General features: G+C 38.0%; 1 protein-coding gene across 6 annotated transcripts in view; it reads left to right on the top strand.

The window, feature by feature from the left end:
- The window catches only part of LOC117430689 (protocadherin-11 X-linked-like), a 256376-nt gene that overhangs the window by 24551 nt on the left and 209414 nt on the right, over positions 1 to 22411 (top strand). For 5 of the 6 annotated variants that reach the window (XM_059000971.1, XM_059000973.1, XM_059000972.1 and 2 more), the window contains one exon: positions 272 to 2758. In XM_059000971.1, the coding sequence (XP_058856954.1) occupies positions 272 to 2758 (2487 nt within the window). Of the gene's footprint in view, positions 1 to 271; positions 2759 to 16265; positions 18333 to 22411 lie in introns of those variants that run through there. The other variant, XM_034051047.3, reaches the window with a different exon arrangement.

The raw sequence follows: 22411 nt of genomic DNA, 5'->3' as shown, positions 1-22411 counted from the left end.
ATTTTAAAGTGTGGCTTAGCTCTTTGACTTCTTTTTCAACACACACTTATGAACTGCCCGTGGACTCCTTTTCATTGACAAGAGATTGTTTGTAAATTAATAAATTCATACCCACAGCATGTGTGGATATACCCCAGGCAACTTTATGCCATTCCTGCGCATACACAGACACAGGCATTCTCAGTTTAAAGAGAAATTGACGTTAAGATTAGAACTAATAATATGAAATAATGTATTTAAAAAATGGATGTGTTTGTTTTTCTCTCAATAGAGTGTAAGTGAATTTGGACTGGACATCATTGAGACCCCAGAGGGAGACAAATGGCCACAGCTGATTGTCCAGCAGAACCTTGATCGAGAGCAGAAGGACACATTTGTCATGAAGATCAAGGTGGAAGATGGAGGGTCACCACCAAAGTCCAGCACTGCCATCCTCCAAGTGACCATTGCAGATGTCAATGACAACCGCCCTGTGTTCAAGGAAAGTGAAATTGAGTTGAGCATCCCAGAAAATGCCCCAGTTGGTACTTCAGTCACACAACTTCATGCTACGGATGCTGACCTGGGCTTGAACGCACAGATCCACTTTTCCTTTAGCAACCAAATTTCCAATGCTGCCAAAAGGCTCTTCAATATTGACAGTACCTCTGGATTGATCACTATTAAAGAACCACTAGACAGGGAAGCGTCTCCAGTTCATAAATTGACAGTATTGGCTAGTGATGGAAGCTCTACCCCTTCTAGAGCTATAGTGACAGTCAACATTACGGATATCAATGACAATGTCCCCTCCATAGACACAAGGTATATCATCAACCCCATCAATGGGACAGTCCTTTTATCAGAAAAAGCTCCTCTCAACACCAAAATCGCTCTGATTACAGTGATGGACAAGGATGCTGACTTGAATGGGAAAGTCACTTGTTACACCGACCATGATGTTCCCTTTCGATTGAAACCTGTCTTTGACAATCAGTTCTTGCTGGAGACTGCGGCTCCTCTGGATTATGAGACAACCAGGGAGTACGCTATTAAGATTGTGGCATCCGATTCGGGAAAGCCTCCACTCAACACTTCAGCTATGGTACTGATAAAGATCAAAGATGAGAATGACAATGTCCCGACTTTTACCCAACCAGTTATAGGACTGTCCATTCCAGAAAATAATGCGCCTGGGACTCAGTTGACAAAAATTAGCGCAACTGATGCGGACAGCGGGCGTAATGCAGAGATCAATTATTCCCTGGGATATGACGCCCCTTCAGTTTTCAATCTAGACCGCAGGTCAGGAATCCTGTCAGTGGTGCGCAGATTGGACAGGGAAAAGCAGGACAAGTACACCTTCACGGTTGTGGCTAAGGATAATGGCTCCCCTTCTCTGCAGAGCAACGCCACTGTGATGGTTATGGTCCAGGATCAAAATGACAACAGTCCGGCTTTCACCCACAATGAATACAACTTCTATGTGCCCGAAAACTTACCTTTGTATGGTACAGTGGGCTTGATCACAGTAACGGATGTGGACTCTGGAGATAATGCAGTTATCACCCTTTCCATATTGAATGGCAAAGACAACTTTATCATAGATCCTAAAACTGGAGTTATTAAGCCCAACATCACCTTTGACAGAGAACAGCAAAGCTCTTACACCTTTGTGGTAAAGGCTGTAGATGCAGGTCGGCCTCAGCGTTCCTCGCTTGCCAAGGTCACCATCAATGTTGTGGATATAAATGACAACCGGCCTGTATTTGTTATCCCATCCTCCAACCACTCTTATGATTTAGTCAAATCAACCACTAGCCCAGGCTCTGTGGTGACAAGAGTGTTTGCTATAGACAATGACACTGGCATGAATGCAGAACTTCACTACAGCATCATTGGTGGTGCCGCTAGGGGGTTGTTTTCCATTGATAAAATTACTGGCAACATTACATTGCAAGAAAAGATTGTAGCTGCAGATCAGGGCTTGCACAGGCTTGTAGTCAAAGTCAAGGACTTGGGGCAGCCTGAATCGTTATATGCCATTGCTCTAGTGCATTTGTTTGTCAATGAAACTGTGGCCAATGTCACATACATTCAAGAGCTTGTGTATAAAAGCATGGAAACTCCTTTGGATCGGAACGTAGGTGACAGCATGGTGACCCCCCAGAACAATGGGTACATCATAGTAGTCATTGCAATCATTGCAGGGACCATGACAGTGATTCTGGTCATATTTGTCACAGCTCTGGTGCGCTGCCGACAAACACCCAGGCACAAAGTGGTGCAAAAGAGCAAACAGAGTGGCGAGTGGGTGTCCCCTAACCAGGAGAACCGGCAAACAAAGAAGAAAAAGAAGAAGAAGAAGAGGTCTCCCAAGAGCCTCCTCTTGAACTTTGTCACCATAGAAGAATCTAAGCCAGATGACCCGGCCCATGAGCACATTAATGGAACCTTGGACCTCCCAGTGGAGTTGGAAGAGCAGACTATGGGAAAGTACAACTGGGCCACCACACCCTCAACCTTCAAACCGGACAGTCCAGATTTGGCTAAGCATTACAAGTCCGCCTCCCCTCAGCCCACCTTCCAGATCAAACCTGAGACCCCGGTCCCGCCCAAGAAACATCATGTCATTCAGGAGCTTCCGCTGGATAACACCTTTGTGGTGGGTTGCGACTCACTCTCCAAGTGTTCTTCAAGCAGCTCGGATCCCTACAGTGTCTCTGAGTGCAGCTGCCAGGGAGGCTTCAAGACCACAGGGCCCATTCACACACGCCAGGTAAACCAAAGCTTCTAGCTGCCTTCCTTTCCCTCTACTCTTCCTTTTTATTCCCCTCTTTCTACTCCTCTCTCCCTCTCTCTATTTTTCTCAGGTGGGGTGGGGGATTAAAAACTCAAATGGTCATGCTTGGCTGAGGTATTGAAATGTAAGCAGAATTCTATTCATCAGTGTTAGGGGGAGCACACATTAGAATGCAGTGCTTCTCAGCTGCAGGTGAAGTGAGTGTTAAGTGATGGAGGCTGGAGGAGATCTTTTCTGTAGGTGGCACTGTGGCACTTTTTCTTGCTTGCAGTAAGAGAGAGGGAGAGAGAAGTGCACACAGTGTAGGTAGTGCTGCAGCAGTTATGCATTGACAAAAACAGAAAAGAAGCAGAGGCAGGAGCTTTGTGTGTCCTTATCAGCGTGGTGTTCACACAGAATCTAGCAATCTAGGCCAGGTGCAAAGTAAAAACGTTGCAGGATACATTAAGTGCTAATGGTACCAGTTCCTGGGATATCTGGATTCTCTTGGAAAGGGGTTAATTTTCAAGGTCTAGCTCAGACAGACATGAATATATTACAAACAGATGAGAATGCTGCACCTGACAGGAAGATTGCATCGACATTCAGGCTTTTAAGAGCTCCTTGCTTGACATTTACAACAGAGCAAAACTGACTCAGGCAATGATAAAGGACTACGTTTGAGTGGCTGAAGGAAATTGTAGGTACTAATTGGAATTCGTTTATGGGCAAAGCAATAAATGACAATAGCTTGCCAGAAACTTTGAGGCAGATTATAACAGCTCTCCAGTTTTGGTTTGGTTATGTTTAAGCTTTGACCTTAAAGAGTGCATTGCACTGCAGGTACAAACAGTAAACATCACAACCAACCGGTCACCAAAGGGAATTCACATTTTCAAGGTCTCTCTCTTCACTTCTATTAAACCATGAAAATCTCTTCTGGGGTATACTAGCTACTAAGAGCAGGTGACCAATTAGTTCAGGTGGCTGTAAATACAGGTATCAATATGTGTTATTTGTACAGTAGATGTACATGTGCAGCATATCCTTTGTTGGGTGAAGTGCAAAATTCAAAAGGGCCTAATAAGTAAGACCAGAGAGAGGTTATAAATATAAATGAGAAAAGACAATAAACTGACGAGCATCCATGATGGTCTGCTTTCCCGGTAAAAGGCCAGGGTCTTCCCAGCTGAAAGCAATACATGTTATAATAAGATTGATAACTCAAGTCACAGAGATCAAGGGCAAGGGAGACTTCCAGGACCAGGGCGATTTGAATAGGAGGAAACAAGGTAGATTGTTCAGCTAAACAGGTAATAGCACTGTACTGTATTGTCAGTGCTTTTCACTGTTATATAGTATGGATACTTTTACTGTCTGCAATGTTTAATCTACAGTAAGTAGGGAACCTGTCATACCTGGAAGCAAATAGCATCCTAAAATATTATTTTAAGCTGTAATTCTGACTGTAATTAAGCTATAACTTTTTTTTTTTTAATCGTGTACAGTGATGTAAACTGTTGTGGGTCATTATGCTGTTGAACACCACTGAAATTTCATTTATGTATGTATTTAATTGATTGATTATTTATTTACCAAACACAAATAAATGATTTGGTGGAAGTTTCAGCAATTATTCATACGCCAAAAGTCTGCCAAATGGCCCATGCACCCACGACAGACCCATATGTTTCAATGTAAATGAATGACTTTACCTGCACCGGACATTAACATATTTAATTGTACTACCTCTGAATTTCATCCTTGTAAACTTCATCACATCAATCTCCTTGATTCTGTTTTGAAGTGCCGGTTTATGTACTGTAGCTTGACTTTACAAAACATATTGTTTAGTGTTCTACTTACTGATACCTCCTTAGCGGTACCGTTTTGTCCCATCTTCATTGGCTACCAGTCACTCAGAATAAATTACAAAATTGTATTACTTACATTTAAAGCATTACATGGCCTGGCACCCTCCTATCTTTCTGATCTCATACTTTGTTATGTTCCTAGTCGGGTGCTGCGGTCTGCGGAGGCTGACCTACATAGTGTACCGTGTAATCGAACTGCCGCGTATGGATCGTGTTCTTTTAGCCATCTAGCAGACTCAGGTCTTTAGATAAAATTCTTATTGCAGTATATTGTTTTTTCTCTGTTTTTCTTATTTTATTTTTTGCAGGTTTTGTAAAGTGTTTGTTTTTTGCTTTTTCCTTTGCTGGCTATGTAAAGCACCCTGAGACGCTCCACGTGTATATGGGGCGCTATAGTAAATGTAAATATGATTGATTGATTGATATCTGGTGTTCAAAGGCTGTGTTTTGTACTTATAAATACTTTATTTGCTTCATCTGAGCCTTTGAAAGGTGACACCTTGTGGCAAAGTGGTAAATAGTGCGCAGGTGTAGAGCAGGTGCAGTGCAGGTGCAGTAATCCAATGATACAGACAGACAACAAAGTACGGGTGAAATGTTCATTTATTTATAATCCAATGGTCTGATTACCAAGCAGTAAATAATAGAGGGCTGGCAATATACACGAAATGTGTATTGCTCAGTAATAATAAAGGGTTGCAGTCCTGTAAATAATAAACACAGTGCTAAACACAATTAGACACACACACGATCACCAGTCCAAAGTGAGTGCTGCAGTGCTTGTGGTGAAGTACAATTTATTATATGAAACAATGAGCAAATAACAGTTTTAGACAGGCAGACAGAACAAACAAAACACTCATGGTTCTCTATAATAACACTATGTAACACAATTTTTGTTCCTGGGTAGTAAGTGTTATTTCCTAATTGCTTATGCCTCAAAAGTATAGAAAATGGCTATTATTCCCCACAAACTTTGCTTTTGTGACCAGGACAGTGATATTTTGAAATTTACCTATTTCCAATGAGAAAACGGGCGAATTTGTGTCTTTTCGTTCACATAAAGTCAGAAAAAAACAACATATGAATCCAAATTAACATGTATTTATACTAAAGTAATACAAAAATGACTACAAAAGATTTAGAAGTGAGTAGTTTTTCGAGATTTATGATTATACTGTAAATCACTTTCACGAATCAGCCCCCAAATGTAGTCTCCCATCATGTTCTCGTTATACTGTCCTTGGTAGCGGCGTTCAAAGTCCAGTATATCCTAGTGGAAGCGCTCGCCTTGCTCCTCCGAGTACGCTCCCATGTTCTCCTTGAATTTATCAAGATGAGCATCAAGGATATGGACTTTGAGGGACATCCTACAGCCCATTGTGCCGTAGTTCTTCACCAGAGTCTCAACCAGCTCCACATAGTTTTCGGCCTTGTGATTGCCCAGGAAGCCCCGAACCACTGCGACAAAGCTGTTCCAAGCCGCTTTCTCCTTACTAGTGAGCTTCTTGGGGAATTCATTGCACTCCAGGATCTTCTTTATCTGTGGTCCGACGAAGACACCGGCTTTGACCTTTGCCTCAGACAGCTTAGGGAAGAAGTCTTGAAGGTACTTGAAGGCTGCCGACTCCTTATCTAGAGCTCTGACAAATTGTTTCATAAGGCTTCAGCACCTTCCGGGGGTCCACCAGTGGCTCCCACTTGACGTTGTTCCTCCCCACAGAGAACTCGGTCCGCTGTGGCCAGTCCCGCCTGTGGTAGTGCGCCTTGGTGTCCCTGCTGTCCCAAAGGCAAAGATAGCAGGGAAACTTGGTAAAACCGCCTTGGAGACCCATCGGGAATGCCACCATTTTGAAGTCTCCTATGACCTTGATGCCATCTCAGAAAAATGCAGATATGTATCCACTTAGGCAGCTGGAACTAAACTGAACTGGTGGGCTTAAGGCCCCTGTATTTATACTACTATTTATATTACTGGAAAGTTCTAGAAAGTTCTAGAAGTTACTCCAAGTTTACTCAGCACTGAATCTATCTGGAATGTTCTGGAAAATAGGTAAATTTCAAAATATCACTGTCCTGGTCACAAAAGCAAAGTTTGTGGGGAATAATAGCCATTTTCTATACTTTTGAGGCATAAGCAATTAGGAAATAACACTTACTACCCAGGAACAAAAAAAAAAAAAAAAATTGTTACATGGTGTAATACACAGGTCCTTCCGGTTTCAGTGTAACCATAATAAGGAACAGATCACATCACTACGTCCCCTTGTGTACCGTCAACCATGACCCCTTGGTTAACGAGTGCTTTACACAGTGCTTTACACAGCGCCCTCACAGGTCGGGAGGGAGATCTAACACCAAGAATCATTATTTCTCTGTCACACACCTAAAAGCTCCTCCAATCCGCAGATGCCACATCGTTTCCCTTTCGGGTCAATGATTTTGTGTACCTTAGCTCCGTCTCTTTTCTAGATGGCCTACTTCCGCCGAACACTGGGAATGAATTGTCAGGCCATCCAGTCCAGGGTACTCTGTTCCCTTTACACAGCGCCCTCACAGGTCGGGAGGGAGATCTAACACCAAGAATCATTATTTCTCTGTCACACACCTACAAGCAATCTTCATTCCTTTTTCACATACCTTTTATTTTTAAGCCAAAGTATTGTCACAGCACATTATTTATAATCCTTTTACAAGGCTGATTTTGGAAAGAGTGATTTTGGAATTGATTTTACTGCTTGTCAGATTGGTTTACCTTGCCAGGTTTACATTTGCCTAGTTTGTCAAATTCATAAATAATGTAGTATCTATACAGATCTGTCAGAAACTGAGTAATTTACTTTTAACTCCATTGGATCTATTTTATAATCTAAACAGGGGTTCACATAACTGGTATGCAGGTACGCATGCACACCAATAGAAAAAAAAATGCGGACTTCCGTATTGTTTACAAGATGCAAATGCGTAATGTCAGTACATTTTTAACAGGAAAGCATTTTTCATATAGTCAGCTAGGGTGCTCACACTTACAAGGTCAAGCATATATTATCTGGCTGTGACCCATACCTGCCTAACCTCCCGATATTGTATTGTCTCAAGGTCTCTGGGATCTGTTAACGATCTCTGGGTAACTGAGCTTATTATCGCTGACCATAATTAAATATCAGTCCCCATATTTCACGTAATCTTGTTGTCTCTAACACTTCCATTAAGCAATGCTGCTTGTGAGCATGGGTTTTCACATGTGAACATTTTGATCGCGCCTATCAACCTCATGCCTTTCTGCCCTGATGCATATTCATATGTGTAAGATGACCACTGAAACTTTTGATCCTGAACCCAGCATCATTGACTGGAGCAAATCGTTTTGAAAATTGGTGCTAAACTGTTTTGAAAGAGAGCCGCCCTAATCAAGCACCCCTTACAACTTCTCACTCAACACAAACCTTCTCTCCGGTGTATGCGGAGTGTGCGTTGGTTCATTTGAGTAGTCCAGACCCAATGAGAATCTATCATCATCTATGGTTGCTAACAAATTAATAATAATAATAATAATAATAATAATAATAATAATAATAATAATAAATTAAACATGACATCAGAATTTAATGTCGCTAGCACTGTATGAGGTACCCTGGTGAATCTAGCTCCAAATTTGCACCCCTGATCCTTGACATCCCAATTGTTTGAACTGTCTGAGGTGGAGCTAGACAGCGACTTGGATAATGACCTCTAATTTTGGTGAGTACCAAACCATGTCTGCTGGTACCTAATGATAAAAGTAATGTGAACCCCTGAATATAAATAACGATACTGTGTACGTAGTGCACAATGTTGTAAAAAAATGTTTATAGAAAACTGTTTTGCTTGTTTTATAATAAAGTGCTCTATTCACAATGTATTTACTCTTTTTGTGGATTATATACAGTACAGGTTTGTATGCATTAAACTGTTTTAGTGGCTTAGGTTTTAAACTTTATTTAAATATTATGAAAACAGTAGAATGTATGTTTAAAGCCGGAAGGATACTCGATAGCTTCTGTGGCGTTCCCATAAACGCACTCTTTTTCTTGCCTCCTATATTATTATTGGGCCTTTTGCATATGCATTATTAATGCCCAGACATATGACGCCGTGACAATAAAATGCCAAACATTTTATACGAGTATGTCCTTGTATGGTCATTGAGTGATTTACTGAAGGCTTATACCATTACTGTGATGTCATCCTTTGTTCTAGTTGATCAATTTTATGAATGCACACTGCAGTCTCATTACAGAGAAATGTTTTTAAGTGCTATAAACAACTCAAGAGTGTTGGGTCCGTGCTAAGCTAATCCGCAGTTATCAGGTCGTGCACTCAGAAGTGGATTATTTCAGAAATGCAATACTTTTGGATCTTCATGTTATACCTTTAATGGAAGAGCAAACTACACAACCTTGCATACCTAAATTACTAGTTATTTTTGTACAACATGTTTTTGCTTATACATGGTAACCCTTTATCGCATGGAAGGAAATATGTAATATACTAGAAACCACCGACTCTTTTACTTACCTTCACAGCATGTATGCACAATATTCTGGAACATGTAGTTTAATTCATACAGTATAGGATTATTACTGAAGTTTGTGAGTGTTTATCATGTCTTGTGGTTGATAAGCTTAACTAAGCTCCGTCACATATCTGAGCAGTGAATCAAGCTTGCACCTGATGAGTATTCAGCTGCTGTATAGTTTGCATTTGAAGCAGGTCAATAGAAATTCGGGCAGTGGCAGCTACAAGGCCTGGAAACGCATGTGGAGAAATACTGCTGCCCTTGCAGTTCTGACCTATGCAGCCTTATAGATGTAAATGCAGTGTGTTGTCAGCAACAATTTATGACTGCCTACCCCCCTCAGCCTTGTAGCCTTCTTCATGTCAGTGATATAAGATACAAAACATAAGGTTTTAGCATAAAGAAATCCGTCCCTTATAGCCACATTATACATTTTGGAATCAGAATTTTCATACACATAGTAGATTCCAAGTTCACATTTATATGACCACAGGATTACCATCCATTTCACTGATATAAATCGACTCAGAGTTGACAATACCTAAATAGAGAAGGCTAACCTACAACAACTGATACCTTACAGTACTTCTTGAGCAGTGTAAGCTTCAACAATATAACACAGAAATGCATCAGTGCACTTTTATATATCTGGAATTGAAGGTGTCGGATTTTAATTTAGTTCCAGCCAGCTGCAGATCTGCGCTGAAGTTGGATGGCCCACATGTTGTTTGGATCATAATTTGTTTATAAAGCTTCACTTTGTTATGTAGAGAATGAGAATACTTCTTGACAACAAATACCTGAACAACTTTAAAAAGGTGTCTCGTTGTATTAAGTCAAGTTAAGAAGCAAAAAATAAAGAAATAAAACTAATTACGATGCAGTGTCTGGAGTTTTAGCAGCTAATTGTTGCTATTGAGAAGACAGCATCTTTGACTAAAGCTGCACAAGTTGGAAGGCAGTAACTCAAAGAAATAATCAAGTGTTTACACTGTAAGCAGCTGCTACTCCATCTGTAAGTTACAGTAAAACCCTTTTGCTTCTTTTTGGTTTCCAAAACAGGGGTAACCTTGCTTCTTTAATTTTAATTAAGGTTTACTTCTCACAGCGAGCTAAGAGTATTTTTCTCCCAATCTCAATGGCAGTCTATGCCTTGGGTTTGACTCTCTCTACTTCACATTTTTTTTATTTTATGTACCCTGATAATCTCCAGCCTAGCGGCTGCTCAGTTGTCTGCTTTTAAGATGTGTCTCAAACTTCTATCCAGTTGAACATAAAACAATGTTTCTACTTGGCCTACAGACAGCAACACACAAAAGTGGAGGAGATCTGTTCAACTCACTGTAAAGTATTGCAGTTCAAACTTCTTTATTATATGTATATTGCATCGGCTCTACCTATGATTCATACAGTCAGACTCGTGTTTAAACTATTGGTGAATAACATTAGAACCCATTGGACTTTTTACTTGTTCTCTGGAACTCCTGATTCCAGTTGCATATTTTATTTAATTTTAATTCCACATTTTCTATATATGGCCAACTTGTCAATGTCATGCACAACAAAACAGTATTAGGGCCTCATTCACTAAATAGGGGTAACGTGTTTTGCAGTAAGCCCCTTTAACTGCGTGCTTTGTACACCTGCTGTATTCACTAACCACTGGCAGGCAACCTAGCACGTGGAAAAAGTACCGCGTTCGAGTCATTTAAATATGAGTGGAAGCCTTTGTGCAGAGAACATACCGATACAACAGCTGGTCAATGAAATATTACAATGTTTTTTCATGAAAAAATCCTGAATTGTGGAGCCGTGCCTAACAGTGACACACTCAGATGAGAGTATCTCCCTAAAGTGTCTTTTATAAAGAAAAACACAAAAGCTTCAGGTTTGCAGTTGACGTTTCTTCCGTGTTTAATATTTTGGGATTAAATAGAAAATGGTGCTGAATTTGTCATTCAAGGTTGTTTTTAAAATATATATTTTGTCTGCTTGTTTCTTGTTTCTTTTTCCCCCTGCCATGCGGTAATTCTGGTCATTTACCACCATTTAGTGAATGAGGCCTTTAGAGAGCAATATTCTCTTTTAAATCATTTTTTTAACATGAACAAAAATGGCAACAGGCATTATTATGATGTGTGATTTCTAATCATTCAGATTGGTGGTGAACTTAATCTCAAGTTTCAGAAACAAATACATTAAGAAACAATGTTTCCACATGAGAATCCCAGCAGCTTTTAAGGGATTGTTTTTTAATCAGAAACACAGTATGATCCACAAGGATAACAAGTGTTTAAACATTAAAGCCCAGTACCACTGAGTTAAATATTCGTACAGTACTACCAATAGATAATAAATGAATCATTTTACAGAGGTTGTGCTTTGTTTGTGAGGAGAAACTGTAATGAAGCAACATTCAACTGATTTGCCAAATGGTTTTGTACAGTGATTCCATGCTGTGTCAAGCAAAGCAGGATTTAAAATATGTTGCAAAGGATTAAGATCGGATTAATGACACATTTCCATCGTACCATGAAACCAGTCTTTAAAACTCAATCTTATAAAAGCTGGGGCTGCAGCCAGTTCCATCTGAAGTCTCAAATCTACAATCCCATCTGCAACTAGGCATTGCACACAAGTCAGAGATAACCTGTATGTTTCACGTTTGTGTATGATTACTTTTATTAAATTACTTAACCAGCCTCCAATATGTATGACAGAATAATATAGTCACAGCCTTCACATTCACCCTATATTTTACATTGACAACTCGAGGTAACTTTCATCATCAGTTTAAGTTGGACATCCAAGCTCTGCCAGCCCATACTCCCAACTGGGCCTGACAGAGACCCAATTGAAATCAATTTAATCTCAATCTACTGCTGGTGGAAATGAACACATCTGATTTCAAATTACTTTTCAGTCTCGGTGGCAGGTAGAAACATAGCTTTACTTGAAACTCAAAGCTCTTGTAGAGATGTAACCCCATCCAGAGGCAACTATAATCTTGTACATACTTGTGGAAGGGTGGTGGGCAATTCACTGACACACAGGAGACAAAACTTTATTTGTAACGCCGCTGAGGCGCACTAATTTATTTTTACCCACAGAGGGTGCTGTTGTCTGCGGCCTGAATACTGACAACAGTAATCAGGACCACAGGGTTACCAATACCGTTATACAGTCCAGTGCACATACAAGTGCTCAAAATAATAATGAAAACAAAAAGCACAAAGAAAAAGGGAAAACAAAACACTACTAACAAAACTACAAAATAAAGGTGCTGCACTCTGCAGCGTTTCTCCGACCGTCGCTACACTCCACTGTTCTCTCAGACTACGGTCTGTACTTTTGGGGCCTGCCCATGTTTTTTCCGCTACCCCTATTTTTATTTTATTTTATTTTATTTTATTTTATTTTATTTTATTTTATTTTGTTTTCTTTTGTTTTCTTTCTCCGGCCGTTCTTGGTCCGGCAATAGAGCTTCTGCTCGCTCGTTTTTTGTCCTATAGGGGTCGACCTGAGGGAACAACAGAGCGTTATTTTATAGGCCCAGCAATCCCCCAAGGCCCGCCTCCCAACCATTCAGAGAGAGGGAGAGACCACACACCCTCGTCCCACCTCTCCATGTCATTGCCATGACTGACAGGCGGATCTTACGGGTTGCTGCAGAACCATGCATGCGCCAAACAGTCAGCACAGATCTCCCCTGTTACAATGCTCCATATGTATTTATTTACGATCATAATTTGAACCAGGTCCATGTCTAGAATGTTCTTTGTTGACCACCTCTACACTAAGTTATGCAATACTTTCTCAGTTCTGTATGACACTCTCCATTTAGCAAGAACTGAAAGCTGAGGAGTATGTAAAAACAGATCAAAAATCAAAAGCACTTTAAGAGAAAGATAATAAGGGAAACGGATTTCAAATCTTGAAAGTATCTAAATTAATGGCACCATGCTAGACCTTTAAAACATACGATTGTTGTCATCTCAGAAGCTGTATTAGTGTATCTCCCTCAAACCTACTGTACAACCAGTGATTTTGAAGGTTATTTACCCTGGCAAATACTTCTGCTAGGTCCCTTTTTAACTGAGAGCTATAGTTACAGACATGACAGATGAAACAAGTACCTCTGTAATAATAATATAATATACTTCAGCACTGTACGGTTACATTTAAATTTCCTGTTGCTTAAATCAGTGTGATTTCTCCATTTGGGTTTGCTGCACTACATTTCAGATCTTATCTATATCCACATTTTCTTCCATGGTGTCTCAAGCTTTCTTATCAGAATATAAATAGCAGCCTCTTTCTCTGGCTAACAAGCTCTGCATGGCTGCACTGGCCCGCTCTTCTGTTATTGAATTCTCAGTTGTGTGTTCCCTCAGACACCATGCTCTGTTTACAGTCACAAAGCACAACGCTATACATTATTTTGTCAGTACAAGTGTCGTTTTTTAAACAATCCGCTGTTACAATTGACATTAACTTCCTGATTGACACCTAATTACACAGTAATTAAAAAAAGCATATTTACTATGCTGTTTCCAAAGCCATACTTCACCAATACAATCTTAGTACGTGCCATCATTAAGGATCGTTTCTGAATAATATTTTTTATATAAATGCACAGAACATTATTATTCCGTAGATGCAGTCGTCCATTTTTCACTCTCAGCTGTGCTATCTACAGATGAGCAGGTCTGTCAAGCACATTTCTTAGGGACTGCTGCCATCTGCCAGTGAAAAACAAAACTGCAGACAATTTTACCATATAGTTTGTGCTTATTTATTCAGTGAAGCACGTCATAAAGACTTGCTTCACAGATGCACGTATAACCCCCTGTGCGCTATTCTCATGGGAGCGACACATTTGGACTCACTTGCACTCCACGTGGAAATCGCGGGATAAGCAGCTGGGTGGTTAAATGTTCTTTGCCTTAAACATATCTATATTGCACTTTAAAATATGCAGTACCAATATGTCCACAGCATAGAAAAAACAAAAACTTGTATTTTTATAACACATTTGGATAATGTTAGCCCAATTCCAAGTAGACAGATTGACCCTAAGTGACCTGACCTGTCAGGTCTCTGGAAACTTTTAATCACTGTCATCACAGAGTGAGGACATGCACAAACACATTGGTGTTGATCGACCTTTACAAAATGTCTGCAGATGGATCTAACTAGATGGCTGTCAGGAGGGGTATTTTCAGAGGGAGGCTTATAAATTCTGACACTGTTTTATTTTTTCAGAGGTGATTTTAAACCACACTCAATAACAGCTTGCATACAGTATGTCAAACCGTTATAGATATGAATAACATTTGGAAGTCTGGGGTATTTGGCTATACTATCCTTTTTTTAGTTATACATAATTGTTGTGTTGTAGTCTTCTAAGATTTAACATTTGTGTCGTTTCTCTCCACATCATTTCTCTCCACATTTATGCATTATTTAACAATTTAACATGCATTTCTTCATCCCTTCATATTCCTGCTTTGCACTTAAGATGACTGCTGTTCATGTACTATACACTTGGAATTTGCATTACCCTTTTCGTAGTAAATGGAAATGTATATTCATTTAAAAAAAAAAAAAACGTTTTTAAAAAAATAAGATATGCCAAATGTTCTTCAACACCGACTAGCCAACTTAATGATCTTTTTAAAAATATTTTTTATGGATGGTTAACTAAGCTAGGTTCCTAACATCTCACATTTTGAAGGCTTTGTCCATGTGAGCTGTCTGTCTAAGACACCAGCAACAGAAATACACTTTGCCACCAATGTCACCAGTGATTTACCTTACCATCAAATAACAGCATGAAATGACGTTGTGTGATATTAGGAAAATGACCAAGACTTAGTTAATTAACTGCCAAACTGAGTCTGACTTTAAGTCACTCTTCTTGCCCATACATTAGCATATAGCAATTTTATATCCTCATCAAATAAAAAAAAAACAGCAGTATGTGTGCTTCAGTGCTCATTGTGAAACCACATCCAGCCTAAGAGTAGGAGCCAGGAATCCAAAGACTCACCTTCAATTATAAAACGCATTGTATCCTGGTGATATGGAAATGCACAATGCTGGACATTTGTTTGTAAGAACAAAACAGAGGCTGCAGAAGCAAGCTGTCTAGACTCCTCTACTGATTTGCAAGTTTCCTTATGGGCCTATTTATTCAGAACAATTTGTCTGTTTATATTCAGGGTGTTTTTCTGTTTAATGTTACTGTTTTGAATACACTCGGCTTTGTTCCCAGTAATTCTAAAATGATCAAACTTTGCAGATACAGGGAAGCTTTAGAAAAACACATTTTCAGCATAATCACGTTGTTGTTGAATAACTTCAATTTCAACCTGGAATATGTAAATCCCTCAGAGATTCTTCTGTATCACTGCTATTACTATTACTGGAAACAGATGCTGCGAGGTTTTAACAGTGTACCATTAAGTAAAATCACACTGCTTTACAGTATGTGTTCAGTGCAGTGGTGGGTGCTGCGTTAGCGTGGTGGCTGATAGAAAATAAGAGTTCGGGACATAATGCATGCTGTAAAGGTGTACTTTATATCATCTTGTCCTTATTAATTTCTTACTTATTGAATATTCTGTGTCCTGTGCTCTGTGTAGTTTTCTGGTGTTGTTCTGATTATTCTTAACCAGCCATTCCAGGTAAAAATTACTATGGTCTCAACACCAATATGCTTCCCCTGTTTATTTAGGAAAATCAGAAGCAATTATTCCTGGAATAGCTTGTAAACATGGTAAATAATCATATAAAACAAAAACAGCAATCAAACATTATACAGGATAATAACAAGATAGTAAACAGGTAAGACATTCTGGATAAGGAAAACATATATGATATAAAGTTTCCCTTGAAGACAGCAAAACACTATTTTAACTTAATTATTTGTATATATTTAAATGTTCTGTTAAATATATTTAATATTCATACTGTATATAGACACATGCACACCAAAGAATAGTTACTACACAGTAATCCATGGCAATGTATTACAATCTATATATCTATCTGTCTCTCTATATTACAGGAGACGGCACTGAAACCACCACTCTATGGCACACTCTATGGCACAGGTACAGCACGCTCCCACAGGATAAAAATCAATCTCTAGCTGGCATTACCTAGAGAGAGAGGAAGGCACTGACTGAAGAGCAGAAAGTAAACTATAAAAAAGGTTCTGCAGCCTCAAGCAAGACTCTAGATTTGTTTCCAGAAGTTTGTTTCAGAAACTTACTGAACTAAACGTGCTGTCATGCTTTCTACTTGAAACTTTGTTGAAGCTCTTATAGTGAATCTAGGGTATTTAAGTTTGACTTGTCTGTCTCTTATCCTATGAAGTCTCTTTATATGTATATTGTTGAAAGGGAGTTTTCTTAGTGATCGGGGGTTCCAATTATGTCAGTTTTTATATTCTTTTTCTTCAGAACTTTTTTGGAAATATTCCAGGGCTAGTGTTAACGTAAAATTCCCTGAAAGAAATTGCCAAACAAGCTCTGAACCAAACAATTGGGAAAGCGATAATGTACAGCATATATGTGTTTATATGTATATTTGATCACAGCTTTATTAGTACATTTGTCTTAATTAAAAATGCCTTGGTTGATGCAGTTGACCCCTCACTCTATGTTAACCACCTTACCATAATCCTAGGCAGAACTAGATCACAATGCCTTGCAGCCACGCCATTAGCATGCATGCCAAATGGAATTGTCTGTTAGAGATGCAGTAAAGTTTGGTCCCTTCAGTCCAAGCATTGGTCTAAAGAAAGGAGTAGCCCAGATCATCAGGTCTTGGACTGTTAGGCGTTGATGCTTATCGCCAACCTAGACATAATTTTTTAAGGTTGTTTTATTTTTTGTCTTCCATGATTTAAGAAGCTGTGAATTTTGTACAGAAGAAATAATATTATTTATTTATTTATTTTTATTTAAAATTATCACGCCATGATGAAAAAAAAAACAAAAAAAAACAGGAATTTGTTTTATCAAAAGAGACCAGTAACTCAAAAAATGACCCTTCAGCCCATGGTCGTGGTTTATGTTTCAACCAAGACTTTAAATTAAGATATGTGAGATTTCCAGTACACATACTGCAACACTTAAAGTAACATCCTCTGAACAGATGTGCTAATAATACAAATAACAAAGTGATAGTCGTTTAGTAGTCCAAGAAACATGAACATTAGCCATCAATAGAGATCTACAAAAGGGGATCCCTTGAAATGTATACATAGTACACAATGTAGTTGCATTGTTTGTCTAGCATAGGTACATAGTCAGAGATTTTCCTCTATAAAACGATTTCCAACTGGTATAGCATCATGTGTGTATGTGTGTGTGTATATATATATATATATATATATATATATATATATATATATATATATATATATATATATATTAGCACAATTTAGCAGAGGCATTGCCTGATTTATAGAGCTTCTGATTTTTGGTGTTTTACTCTGACTTTTATACTCTCCTTTAAGAATTCAGTTGATATCTGTTAAGCCATTTGTGTATCTGAGAAACGTGTTAATAGTAAAATTGATTTAATTAACTTTTTCATTTACAAGCAGGACGTACAAACGAGATTGCAACATGTTAATAAGCGAGTAATCTTTATTAAAACTATAATGAAAAATACAGTATTTTATGCTCGACACACCTTATTATAATCGTTATGGGTAACTGTATTTACATAAAGATGAGTCACTTCTGCTTTTAAATGAAAAAGTGAGGTGATTTAAAAGCTTGTAAATTAAATCAATTTACTATTAATTCGTTTCTCAGTTGTGATTGAGAAAAACGAATGGCTTAACAAGTCAATTGAAGGAGAGTAGAAAAGTCGGAGGAAAACACTGAAAATCAAAAGCCCTATTTATAAGAAACCACACTGGCTTATTTTGGAAAGGGTTGGGGAAGGGACACCGCATTTCTGTTTTGTATTAAATACAGTATACAGCGTAAATAATGGGCAGGTTATTTGAGGTGCTTTGCCAATGTTAAACAAATGTACAGAAAAAAAAAATGTTTATGTATTTGTTGGCTTCTGAAACTATTAAAGATTTTTGCATTGTAATATGCATTTTCATGAGTCATTTTTTTAAAATACGTCTTTAGTGAATATTGTGGCCTCATTTGTACAAATGTGTGTTTGCGTGTGCTTGTGTGTGCTTGTTTGTGCTCCATTGAAGAAAATTCCATTGCTTTACCATAAAAAACATCATTAATGACCAAAGGCAGGCCAGCAACAGTAGATTACCAATGTGTTGGTGCATACCATTTTCATACCATTGATAAGTCCAAATGATGCCATTCTACCAACGACTCAATGTAGTTACTCTTTGCATCTTATTACAGATTCACCACAATGCCATGGTAATACCACAGCATTGTAAATAGTTTGGTAAGAGTTATTTAAACTATGATTCCACTTACCTGTCCAAAGTGCACACATGAAGATACTCTTTTAGCAGAAGAGACAGGGTCCATTGCATTAACTTCTGCAATAATTAAAAACCCTCTGAACTAATTTGCAATTTAATATCACACACCACAAATTAGAAATTTGTTTAAAAGAAATAAAACAGAAAAGAGCTTACGTTTCGGTCGTCAGACCTTCGTCAGAGCACCTTCGTTTTCTGTTTTATTTCTTTTAAACAATAAAGTGAGATTTTGCATAATGCAGTGTGCAGGATTTTTCTATTACTTCTAATTTGATTTGTGGTCTCCGACGCACCTACGGCTACACTTATCGGGAGTGCAGGTGTTTGATTTATTTTAATATCACACACCTCAAAAGATGCTGCTGCTGTTTTTTAGGAGTTTCTGATTCACATATTGTATTCAAAGAAACATAGCATTCAAAACACTTAGATATATATTATGAATATAAAAAAAGAAACATCTAACAACTTCTGATGTGGGAATCAATATCCACAACTATACTCATTGTATTTTACTCATCATGTATGATATACCATATTGGTTTACATATACAGTACAGAGAGATAAACCTAGAATAACAGTATGCAGTATATGAGCATACACAAGTTTGTACGTTTTGAATGGTGCTATTCTTGTATCACATATGACCAAACATTTGCAATAAGAAAGCCTAATCATTATTTTAATTAGAGATTTTTTTCTGATCTGTGTGTGTGTTTGTGTGTGAGTTTTGGCTTTAAACAAACATCTGGGCCTAGTTTTGGATGAATATGTGGATGATTCCAAGCTCTAAATTTCTACCAGTTTCCATAGCACCATATAACCCTTGCTTTTTTTGTAATTTGGAGGTCAATAGTTCAGACATCAATTCTAAGATAGTGTGCTAGCAAACCGCTGTGTTGTTGTATCTTAATTGGTTTTAATTTGTCTAAGCTGATTAAAAATTTAGCATAGGTGCATCAGAAAGTGAGCCTAATAAAATAGCCCCGGGGTGCACAAGGGAAAGATGCTTGAATAATTTACATTTTCCATCACCCGAATCCTAGGATGAAAAAGATAACTCCTTAAGGAACTGATTCTGAACCATTACACTTTCTCTTATTGGCTGAACTAATTTCACCTTATACATCAAAATAATTCCCTTGATATTAATAAGCTCCCAGCACTAACACTCTTATGCTACACAGCCCTGTTACAAGGTTTTCAATCAATTGCTGGGTTTATAAAAATAAAAATAAATCCCACCTTTTTATCACATTATTTTGGTAGTACCTTTCGGGTAATTTGGGTTTCCATGTAGTGTTCTTTTAGGGACAGAAATTATCCTTTCAAATGCAAACAGCCTAATTAATATTAAAATACAGAAGGGTATATTTCCAGTACATTTTCAAAATACTGGTAGTGATTCAACACTAGACAACCTGACTCGCCCCACATTTCCCAAGACGGTACATAATATTCTCATAATAATAATACTAATACTACGACTAATAATAATCATATTAATAATAAATGCCTGAATCCAAATTCCACAGGGACAGTGCAAGGCTCTTGCCAGTAAAATGTTGCTACAGCATTTTTCTTTTCTTTTTGTTGTTGTTATTGACACAGTTCAACACATTTCGCAGTAGATGCTAATCCACCTGGATTCTGCCCCGTATGTGTCTTTTGGAACAAATCCGCAGAACAGATTTTTTTTATTCTTTATCATGTTTTTTGTGCTTCTAAAAATACTTCAAATCTTTCTCAATGAATTAAGTTTAAGAGATTTAACTTCAACTCTATAGGTGGTCGCTCAAGCCCGGTGCTGTCGGTAGCCCACAACAATAATATTGTGATATTTTGTGTATTTTGTAATGTGATACTTTGTAACAACTGTAAGTTGCCCTGAATAAGGGCATCTGCTAAGAAATAAAATCAATAATAATAATACAGTAGACCACTGGCCCGAATTCCCAGCTATGCTAATTGAATACATTTTGGGGTACAAACGTCTTTTTTTGCCTTGGTAGGTACCCATGATAGATGCTACTTAAGGCTAGTGTACAATTAATTGTATCTTATTGCTAAGGGACAGAAAAGACTTGGCTTAAAACAATTATCCAATATCTAAACAGGAAGATAACAAAAGTGTAAAGGAGGAAAAAAATATGTATGTGCTTTGCATGGGGCATTGTTATTTATGTTTTGTTTTTTTTTATTCCAAAGGGCTGCATTTTTTTGTGTTATTTTGTAGTATCTTCAGTATTTTTTAGGGCTGTGTTAGAAGGTTTGAAGGTTTGTTCGCTAGCCAGGAATTCAAAGGTAGTTTTAAAGGTTTGTCAAGTTGCATTCATGCACTGTATGCAAAATAATCACACATGCAAAATTTGATCTTTTGATTTGTATAATGTAAACAAAGTTATTGTATTATCCACTACCATTGTACCAAATCGTTATACGTATCAACTCTATATGGTGCCGCTGCCATGTATGGAGCAGGGTATAGTATGCCAAAGCACTGGAGCGGTACCTATAGCGGTTACAGAGTTTCAGTAAAATATGTACTGAATACCTAGTGTACAAGACAGTGTAAGAGAAATGATACGGTATAATATGTTTGAAACATACAAAATATACACCAACACTAATCATTTTAATTTCAAAAACTGAGCATCATCCGCCCCTCCCCCCTCCAGCTTGTGTTATCCAGAGGCAAACCTTTAATATCTTAATTCTCCATCTCGACAGCAAAGCATTGTATAGCGTAAGCTGTATTGAAAGAAATGTCTTGAAACCCCTCTGCTGTTTATGATTTTTTTTTGTTAAATGCCCAGACGACCAAAAAAAAAAAAGTTGAATGCAACTGTGCAAGTGACTCGTATCATGGAGGCTTAAGCAATCCTGGGGTCACTTGACAAGTCTAAGTTCATATTATTATTATTAGTATTAAATTAGTATTAGTATAAATATTTTTAGTCCTAGTAGAATGTGACTGTGACCGATAACCTGCTTGTAACAGTGACTGTTGAATAAAGGTTTGTTTTGCCCAAGCCCGCTGCAGTTGGTGCTGCTGCAATGCAAGCTTACTGTATATATCACAAGCAGCATCAATTACGTGTAAATAAACAACGTGTATTTTTATTTATATTTCAATTATAAAAACATGATTATTGTTCTATATAACGTATTTTTAAAATACATGTGATTGTTTTATTCCATTTATATGGATTACCTGTAAAATAATAGGATTTTCAATAAAATATAAACTAGTAGCTATGGTGACGTCACCAGTAGATTATGAGTACCATTGAAGGTGGAAACCTTCCTTCGATAATGTGTTCCGAACCTTCGACGGTCAAAATGTACCATGAAATGATAACACGTTAAAACAAATGCAGCAAATGCAACTATTAATAGCTTGAATTCTAGTAGAGTGTTTGTCATTACTTTTATATTTCTTAGGGATTAATTATGATTTAGCAACCATTATTCTGAAGTGCAACTGTTGGAATATGTGTTCATAATTTACACCAGCCTTCTGTACATTAATAATAATTTACACTAGCTTTTTAAGCACAGCCCCTTTCATCAGGCATAGACTGACATTAAAAGGTCAACTGCCACAGTTAGAGAAGTCTGCCAAGAGAAATGGTTTTGAATGTTATATTCTTGACATAGTGATCCATCATTTATGAGCTTACTATACATACTTTCAGCTAACAGTCTTTACCTGATACACTAGATA

This window comes from Acipenser ruthenus, chromosome 26 (assembly GCF_902713425.1).
Source record: "Acipenser ruthenus chromosome 26, fAciRut3.2 maternal haplotype, whole genome shotgun sequence".
In the NCBI taxonomy this organism is placed as follows: domain Eukaryota; kingdom Metazoa; phylum Chordata; class Actinopteri; order Acipenseriformes; family Acipenseridae; genus Acipenser; species Acipenser ruthenus.
Note: the sequence above shows the minus strand (reverse complement) of the source record. Positions and strands in the feature narration are given on the sequence as shown.